Source organism: Mirounga leonina, unplaced genomic scaffold (assembly GCF_011800145.1).
Source record: "Mirounga leonina isolate KUSES-001 unplaced genomic scaffold, KU_Mleo_1.0 Mir_93, whole genome shotgun sequence".
Classification (NCBI taxonomy): domain Eukaryota; kingdom Metazoa; phylum Chordata; class Mammalia; order Carnivora; family Phocidae; genus Mirounga; species Mirounga leonina.
The window spans coordinates 57,175,552-57,185,391 of NW_023270854.1; the positions used below are offsets into that span (position 1 = coordinate 57,175,552).

The window sequence follows — 9,840 nt, forward strand, 5'->3', positions numbered from 1 at the left end:
AAATGCCAGATTTTCAAATTATAGATTTTATAAATAGCTTAATCACCTAATATTTATCAAAGCTGTGAATTTTAGTTTGACATCCAGAATATTGTGTTTAATTCTGGTGGCCATATCTGAGATGAGGACAGAGGAGCGGAGAAACAAAGGACTACGTGCAGTTATTTTCTTAGAGTATTTCAGATCTCTATCTTGCATGCCGCTATTAAAATGCCAGCCACTGCCGTTTGTGAGTAGAATAGCTTGAAGGAGGAAGCTTTCAGATTAGGTGTTTGTACTTCTCTGCTAGTGGAAGAAGGATCTGAAGGAAACGGTGGGACGGATCCCAAGGTTGGGAGAATGGCCTGGGGTGGGGAGAAGGAGGAAGACACGGCTGGTGCCCACGCCACACCTGGAAAGCCCACGCGACCCGGCCCACGGCCCTGCGGCAGTGGGCTTCAAATTTAAAATATAAGAAAGGGACTAAAGAAGGAGTGGAGATTCGAGCTAACGTTGAGGGAGTAGCCACGGTCCCAGTCATCCTAGTTGTGCCCCAGGCTGGGTAATGATAGTCACCAATGCTGACCCACTCCTGGGACACGTCCTCCTCTGCACAAGTCACTCTCCCAGGGCATCTGCTTCCCCCAGGTACATGTGTCCTGCTTGATGTTTCCAAGAAGCACGGTGCTGCTTGGGGAATTTGGGAGGCGGATGCCTATTTGGCCAGGTGCAAACTCCCAAAACCATCAGCAGGTAGCACCTTGGCTTCTGTGGAGAATGGACCATGCCCCCCAGCCTGCTGCCCCCTCTCCTCCCCGCCCTAGGGGAGGCCCCAGGAAAACCCAAATTCTCATCTCAGCAAGGCTACTAATTCAAGTCAAGTGACAATGAACTTGGCCATTTAAGTCTTCTCGGGCCGGGCACTTAGCTTTCCTGAGCCCGAGTCGTGTAAACCAAGGATAATGTTGGCTTATTGAGGTGATCCCATAAGACAATATATGTGAAAGTGTTGCTGAAAAACGCAAAGATGAGAAAGTGGGTCTTGAGAGCGCGGGTGTCTACAGGGCATCCTGCAGCCAGCAGGTATATGTGAGCTGGTTGGGTGAGGAAGAGGAGGTGGCAGCTAGCAGCTGGTATTCACATGGTGCTTAATATGTGCCAGGCCCCACGCCCAGTGCCTTTTACGGAGGCACAGATTTCGTGTGGATGGGCTGAAAGGCTGGCTGTCGTGTCCCATGTGCAGGCTTCAATAGAACCAGCTCCTCCGGAGGCAGAGAACTATCTCACTCCCTGGGACCACCCATGAGTGTTGAAGAGTTGTACCACCACGGAACTCTCTTCTGGGCTGGGAGCAGGTGAGATAGGGCAGCTGGGCCATCAGAAGTGGCCTGAGTTTAAGACAGATAAGAAGGTGGGCAGAAGATGGAAGCAAATGCCTAAATTAAAATATTCTGTCTTCATTGGCATTTAACCTCTGGGATTCAGGGACAGATGTGTAGCTTCCAGTTGATCTGGGGTCTTTCCGCTAATGGCTCTGGCTGCAGCTTTCCTCACTCATGAATTTTTATGTGCAGAAACAATGTGGCTTTTTCCAAATCAGTGGTGCAGACTAAAGGATGGAGGTGATTCTTCATGAACTGAATGGACATGTAGGTGCTTGGACCAGCAGGGAGCCCACTCTCAGGCGTTTCTGTGATGAGGTGTTACTCAAATAGAGAAAATAGGATCTTTGGATGCCCAAACTTCTGAGGGTCAGTACCAGTTCTAGGATAAGGTCCATGCTGAAAAATATAAGGCAAGTTTTCAGTTTCCTGGAAGAATGCCTGATAAATTTGTTACAATGACTGTTAGCAAAATAATAGGTAAAATCTGGTGACCCGAGGAAAGAATGTCACAGCCCACAGCTCTTTTCAGTGGGCTAGAAGCTTCCTGAATTGAGTAAGGACCCATGTCGTTTGTTTGTTTTTGCTTACAAGTACCGTTTCTTTTAGTTAGGCAGTCATATATATTTATATAGGCAGTATGTTGGCTGAGGGAATTAATTAACTCAGGTCAGGGTGATAAAACCCAATACAGTTTCATTGGGCATAAAAGACCATCTGAGACCTGAGTCTCTCCTAAGCACAAACTGTTGTACCAGCAACTGAAAAGCACAGAGTACTGAGTCTTCCTAGATGCATCTTAGAATGATGAAATGTGTTCCAGAAAGTCCTGGAGCGCGCTTCTGTGCTGGCCGGCTGGGGAGGCAGAGGGGAATGGGGTGTGGAGGGCCCAAGCCTGGGCCCTACAGGATGTGCTCAGTTGCGGGGGCGGGGGGTGCTCCCTCCTACCTCCTTCTTGCCTGGTTAGATTCAGATGGAGTCCCCAGTGCCTGAGCTCCTTTGAAGTTTCCGGGGAAATGGGCTGCTTCAACAAACATCTCCTCTCTCACTTTTGTCCTCACTGGGCTTTAGAAGTTTCCAGAGCTCCATTTTATTTTTCTTCCCCCAGGGCTCTGTTTTAACAAAGAAACAATCTTTGGGGAACAGATCTTTCCTCAAGAAACATATTATCTCCTGGGAGGTGGGGGAACTCTAGCCAACATGATGAGATGTGACATACATATACATTGTACAATGGTTACCAAGATCAAGATAGTTAACATATCCATCACCCCACTTAGGTAACATACTTGACTCATGTGTGTCTGTGGGGAGAATGCTTAAGATCTATCCTCCACAACTTTCCAATATACAATACTATATCACTAACTATAGTCACCATGCTGTACATTAGATCCCCAAAACTTCTTGTAACTGAAAATTTGTGCCCTTGACCAATACCACCTCATTTACTCACCCCCAGCTCCTGGCAACCACCATTTAATCTGTTTCTATAAATTCGCTTTTTTTTTTTTTTTAATGAAAGCTTTAAAGAATCCTGAACCCTGGGCCCACCCCAGAGACCATGATTCAGTTGATCTGGGGCCTGACTGTGGCAGCCAGATGTTAAAAGCACCCCAGGTGATTCTAATGTGTGGTAGGGTCAAGAACCTTGGTGCCCATCTAGATGGCTCTCAGCCAGGGCTGCCCATTGGAATCACCTGAAGTGCTGTCACAAATGCCAAGGCCCAGGCCATGCCCCAGACCAATTATGGCAGATGGAGCCCAAGATGAGTGAGTTTGGTGGGCTGCAGGTGAGAACATGGCTCACCAGGGTGAGCAACCTGTCCCTTTCCTCATGCTGGCTGCAGAGCATGTCCAAACCCACCTCCCCACCACCCCCACCTCTATCCCTCCATCCCTCCTGCTCAGACCCAGCCCTCTGCCAGTATCTCCCAATATCTATAATTTGAAGCTGGCTACCCACACCCAGTCCCACTTGGCCCTTCAGTATACTGAAATAATATTCAGTGCAAAGTACTCCCTACAAAATGGCATGGAGTGTGGGGCCTCCCTCTCACGTGGACAACACAATGAATCTACTAACCTGTGTGTATGAACTGCCCCGCCCCTCCAAGAGGTCACCTGTGAACTGTGAGACATACAGGTTTTTTAAAAGGGGGGGGGGGGGGGGGGGGGGGGGGGGGAGGGGGGGTGAATGTACATGTGTGGGCGACAGCCATACCACCCTGTATGTGCCCGATCTCATCTGTAGGACCCCCCATAGGCTCCAGCCGGGGAGTCAGAGAGGCACAGTGTGACCCATCTCAGGAGACACTTGGGGGCACTCCCCTTCCCTTGGGCCTGGCCCTGCCACACCTGAAGAAGCAGCCATTGTCCTCGAGTGTTCCCGCGGTCAGCCTTCCTGCACTCTGAAGGAAGTAATCTCCGTGAAAGCCCTGTGCCCTCCCCCACCCCAGACTCTGCCAGCTCTGAGGAGGACCCAGTAGATATTTGCTGCATGACAGCACATTTCTTCCCTGCACCCAGACCCCTGCCCATCCTGAGCGGCCCCTCGCTGCCCTTAGAACCCAGGGAGGCCATGGCTACACACTGATGAGTCTCACTAGGGAACCAGGCACAAACTGTGTGTGGGCCTCTGAGGGAAGAATGTCCTCCCTACATTTTTAAAGGCAGAGATGAAAGTAATGGCCCATTCTGGGTGTTGTCAGAGACACACCGCTGTCTCATCGAGGGATCGCCTTGGCTGGGAACGTGCTGGGAACTTCGAAGCAGACGGCCCCACCCATGGTGATTGGCACGCTGGGGACCACTTGACCCTCCGGGCAGGGACATCAGTCAAAAGGGTTTTTCCAGACTGTGGGACCTGTCAGCAGGTGAAATTGTGAAACTTGTTTTAGGTTCAAAAAGCAAGTGCATCAGGGAGGGCAGTGTTGCCCCAGGTGAGCCACGCAGACTGCTCTCTGAATCTTCGCGGGCAGGCAGCGCGGGGCCTTGGAAGTGCCCAGAGGGACTGCAGGGCCCCAAGTTCCTCAGACATGAGGCAGCTTGGGCTGACACGGGCACAGCTTGAGCCCTTCAGGGAGCTCCCCAAAGTCACTTGCAGGCCTCGTGATGTCCTCACTGAGTGAACAGGGTGGGGGATGGGGGCTTTTTTTTTTTTAAGATTTTATTTATTTATTTGAGAGAGAATGAGAGAGAGAGCACATGAGAGGGGGGAGGGTCAGAGGGAGGAGCAGGCTCCCTGCCGAGCAGGGAGCCCGATGCGGGACTCGATCCAGGGACTCCAGGATCATGACCTGAGCCGAAGGCAGTCGCTTAACCAACTGAGCCACCCAGGCGCCCGATGGGGGCTTTAAAACAGAACCTAGCTTGTAGGTGCCTCTTTGGAGTTCACTTTCTCCCTCTTCAGGAGAACAGGAGGTGGGGCTGCAGTGAAGGTGGGGTCGGGGGCTTGGGAGGAGAGTAGCTGGCTTCCCTGGTTCCGGTCCGGCCCAAGGACAACCCCTGCTCATGTCACTTTTTCATGCCCAAAGCCAGCTAATGTTGCCCAATCAGGAGAACTTGGGACCGAGGCAGAAATGTTCTTTTTTTCTCCCTGAAGCACAGGAATAGCTCGTGTGGCTTAATTACACCGCTCAAAAGCAAGCGAGCTGAGAGAGGAAAACGCAGAAGACAGGCCTGTACCTGGCAATCAAGGGTAATAGTTTGCAACAGAGGAGGATTTCAGGCATTTCCTGGGGTGCTTGGGGAGGGCACCGCAACAATTTATGGTCTTCATTCTCACTCCCTTTATTTTTCTGATTCACAAACCAGTCATCACAGAATCTATTGGGATTGACAGTTTGTTAGGAGGGATGAGATGATGGCGAATTCATTTTGAAAACTGTAGTCATGCCTGGGACAGGGCAGCTTCAGTGATTTTTCAACACAGCAGCCCCTTAGCAGGGAAGCCCAAATCTTTTTGGAGTTGTGGCCGGAGGCCAGCAGCTATATGACTCGCTAAATGCGTGATCACATGTTAAAAGGATGGTTCATAGTAGGCACTGAAATTTCGTGATTAGGTTTATGCAAACCCATGTTTATGCAGTTGGATCTCTCAGATTTCCATGAAAAACATTAACTGTCTCCGTGAAGGAGACAGGAGAACAGGGTTGACCACTTCATAGCCAATATGTCAGCCTGGCGATCTGACAACATGGCCTTTTAGAATTTTGAAATGCAAATGGTTTCTTTTAAATATTTTGAAAATGAAAGTATCAAATCCTGAAATATGAATCAGAAAGCTTTGGTGTAGACATATGTTCAGTTCTCTTGGGCATATACCTAGGAAAGGAATTGCTGGGCCACGGGGTAACTCTTCCGTTTAACCTTTTGAGGACCTGCCAGAGGATTTCCCAAAGTGGCTGCACCTTTCACATTCCCACTGGCAGCGTATGAGCATCCAGTTTCTCCTCATCCTCACCAATGCTTGTTATTGTCTGTCTTTTTTTATCTTAGCCATCCTGGTGGGTGCTTCTGCTACTGATGTTTTAATCTTGTGGCCCCTCTAGTATGTTGAGATGGTCTGTTTGCTTCCTGTCTTCCCCTCCAGATTGTGAACTCCTGAAGGACTAAAGCTGCATCTTAAACTCCCTAGTCTCTAGCCTTCAGTGTTTACTGGGTTGAATGACATGCTGCTAAACTCGTATTTTGTCATCATTTACATATACAGCCAACGTTTGACACCCCCAACTGTATGTCAGGTGCTGTGCTAAAGACTGGTGTATTACACACAAAGGGATAAAGTATGGCTCTTGTCTTCAAATACATAGGTTGGACTAGTGGGGCATATAGAGAAGAAAATGTAGGTGAAGACAAGAAAATTGCAGTGACTAATTAATTAAGAGGCACATATCCCAAAAATGGAAATTTAGTTTTAATTAATTTGGCAAACCCAAATATAATAGATCCATTTCCTTGGTTGTGGCCATTGTGTTGGGTAGTGAGACTGTGGTGTGCACTCTTACACCTTGTGAAAGCTTCTCTCTTCCGGAGATGGTAAGAGAGCCTTCTAGATGCTGAGCCCTCTGTCCCAGCTGCTGGGCTGCTGCCAGGTGGCAAATAGAAGCATCCTCAACTGCTGTGTCCCTCTGCTTGGCTCAGAGGCCACACCCAGGTGAGCGTCCAGCAGCACACCACTCAAACACAGGTGCAGAATGCCATCTCCTGACACCTGAGACCCCAGCTGTACCAGGACCTCATGGAGGTCTTCCTTAGGCTGCGGTCCATGATCTGAGAAAGCTGTGCTCAAGAAAAATGCCTTTATTGCCGATTAACAGCTGAGAGGTGGCTCCCAGCGGGTATCCCAACACTTCCCCTCTGGGGAACTTACCCAGTTCCTCTACCTGGGATGCCAGTTTTAACCCCCATTAGGAGTTAGCAGTTAGTCACCTGCTCCCTCTTTGCAGGTCCTCCCTAGGAAGTTCTGCTCTCTACTTCACTGCACCTATATCGGGGGACCATTCTTGGGCCCTGGCTCAACTCCGCACCATGTGTTATCATTGGATACTGGTCTTAGCCTCCTTGCTGGACCATGGGCTTCTCAAAGTCAGGGACCAGGTCAAGGTGCTTGGTATTTAAGAGGTGCTTGATAAAGTCTCATAAAATGGGAGACATCCTGCTGACTGAAAATCTAGGGTATAGTTGGGCCAGGAGTGATGCATTTATTTGTTGAGGCCCTTGTATGAGCAAATCGCAGTTATTTCCCCCAGGCTTCATTTTTTTTCCCTCCTACCTCTTGATTTTCCCATACTTTGTGTTCAGGATGTTGATGTACAGGTAAACATATATGTGTGGACAAACACACTGTATGTGTTCCAGTTGTCCAGAACTTTCCAGAAATTCTAGTGAAGGTAGATGTCAAAATACCTTTCATCAGGCCTTGTGGGGAACGTCTCCAGACAGCAGATAGGTTTGTGGTTCACAACCGTGATTTTCTGATTCATTGCTGATTCAAATCCTTCTCAGTTGGATTTCTTCCAATTAGAACCCTAATCTGGCATAATTGCTTCAATGACGCCAGCCTTTGGATATCACATAGCTGACATCTTTGCCCTTCTGCTTTCCAGGATCAGTACAAGTTCTGCTACGAGGTGGCTCTGGAATACTTGAATTCTGGCTGATGGCATAAACAGCTCTGCACACCAACCCTTTCATCCCACAAAGCCAAGACGTTCCATGGTATTTGTGTTGATGAGATGAAGACTTCTCAATATGCTTATTTTGCTTTGCATAATTGGCTCTTTTTAAGAGCCCAAGAAAGTGTTTCTAAAACTGCTTTGCACTGCCCAATTCCCAGCAATGCTGCTGCCTGACGGAAAACCACACACAGCAGAGTCATCAAATACTGTCCTAGGCATCGGCTTGTTAGAGCAGTGTAGACATCTGGTAAACTGAAGAGCACAATTATATTCTTATGAAGGAATTTGTACCTTTGGAGTATTATTTGGTGGCCCGTGAACCTTTGTTATTGTTACGGCTGAGTGTACATTTTTGTTTTGTGGAGAATGTTACCTGGCATTATGATAATATATTATTTTAGTTAATATTTGTATTTTAACATGTTGCATAGTATAAGCTTATGTACCTTTCCAAGACTAACCGATAAACGTATAATGAACAAAGATATGTTGTATGAGTTGTTTCTATCAGATTTGTATTGTTTCCAAGGGAAAAGCTTGGAAGAAGTCAGTTCAAAAATGCAAAGCTCAACGATCAGATTCACAGATCCAAAGCTCTTCCCTTTGTTTATATTGTAAATATTTTTGATTTCATCAAATTATTTATTCATTAAAAGAAATTTTTGTGAAGCACAGTGAATGACAATCATTTTTATGAAGCACAGGAAATGACTGATTGTATGATGTGACCTTGTGTGAATTCTTTCTCAATAAATAAAGACCCGTGACCAGTCTTGCTGTATTCCTGGTGTCCCAGTGCCCCAGCAATGGGGGCAGCCCCGGTCACTGTAGGAAGATGGGGTCTGTTGGCCTGGAGCAGGTAGGGTCGGGATTTAGAACTTCTGTCAATGAGAAATCCTGGCCCATCCTGGGAGCCTCCCTGGCACAGTGTTTCAGAGTGCGCTGGGCTGATGCCGGGGCCCGGCTTCCTGACTAAAACAACCTCTTCCTTTCTCTGTTTCACCTCAGCCACCGTGGGTGACCTATGTCCTCTCCAGGCCTCATTCAAACCTGAAACTTGCTGAGAGAACACTTTTTGAAGGGTTAAAGGATCAGAGTGCATTTAAGCAGGACACAAAGCTGAACAAGACAGTCCCTGTCAGAGGGAAAGATCACGCAGGGCAGCCTGCTCCTCACTCCTCAAGGGCTCTGCCTGACCTCTGAAGGAGGAGGCTAGGCCGTGCACTTACAGTATCTCTTCAAACTGAGCTGCAGGCTAAGTTAAATGATTTCTAACAGACAATGAGGATGAACTTTTACCAAACACCCATAGGTCAGAAACTATGCAGGGCACGTACCCAAGAGGCAGCAGTTCCTCCCCGTGATAGTAATGGAGCCATCTTACAGCTGGAGAGACTCAGGTTGGAAGACATTAAATAACCTGTCCAAAGTCACCCCAGCCGGTTGGTGCCAGGTGCCTCCGGGACCCCGGGGAGGCAGAGGGACAGCGGCAGGGTCACAGGCCCCCTCGTTACAACACCCAGTAAAAGGAAATGCTGCTCCTGCTAAGACAGGGATATGGGACCCATCGCCCACTCTGGAAAATGGGGAGGCTGGAGGGTGGTGATTCCTGCCCTCTCTGGGGACCTTGGTGAGTAAGGACGACAAGAGCAGAGGTCGTCCACCGAGGGGACTGAGGTTGATGCCTGCATCTTAGGCCTGTGGTGAGTACATGATGCATACTGCCCTGACTAAAGGGATTTCCCAGCACCCCTGAAGGGGATGGGTCACCATAAAAACACAGGGAGAGCAGGCCAGTGCTGAGCTGGGGCTCCAGATGAAATGCCTCACTGCTTGGCTCCTCCTACACCTTGGACTCTAACCATCCCCATGCAATTCTCTTTGATAGACTCCTAAAATGTGAAAAACTGCTCTTTGTGTACTCTTCAAAATGGGTTCCCCAGGACACAGGACTAGGGATGGACACATGTGGGAAGCTGTACCCGGTGTGTGCCAGTTGGCCTGTGACCAGAGGGGAAGATGGCGCCCTCCATTCTCTCCTATGAAGACATGACTGGGGCCTTCATTCCCTTAGCCAGGGGATGCCGAGAAGCCACCTCAGGATGGCACAGAAGTGGCCTGAGATTGGTGAGTCTGATAATTCAACCCATTTCTAGTTATCAAGCCCCATCTCATGTTGAAGGCAATAGTTCTCTCTAGACTTTTGAACCCTTGGATTTTATCTTTCTTTCACTTGGATTCACCTCTTAGCAGAAATAGTGATAGAAGAAAAGGGATACTTTGTGGCTTTTTTGATT

General features: G+C 48.5%; 1 protein-coding gene across 3 annotated transcripts in view; it reads left to right on the forward strand.

Annotated features, from left to right (window-relative positions):
• PTPRM (protein tyrosine phosphatase receptor type M) overlaps nucleotides 1-8,315 on the forward strand; it is an 806,716-nt gene extending 798,401 nt beyond the window's left edge. For all 3 annotated transcript variants that reach the window (XM_034995810.1, XM_034995812.1, XM_034995813.1), the window contains one exon: nucleotides 7,472-8,315. In XM_034995810.1, the coding sequence (XP_034851701.1) occupies nucleotides 7,472-7,525 (54 nt within the window). In that variant the 3' untranslated portion in view covers nucleotides 7,526-8,315. The remainder of the gene's footprint in view (nucleotides 1-7,471) is intronic.
• The last annotated feature ends 1,525 nt before the right edge of the window (nucleotides 8,316-9,840 follow it).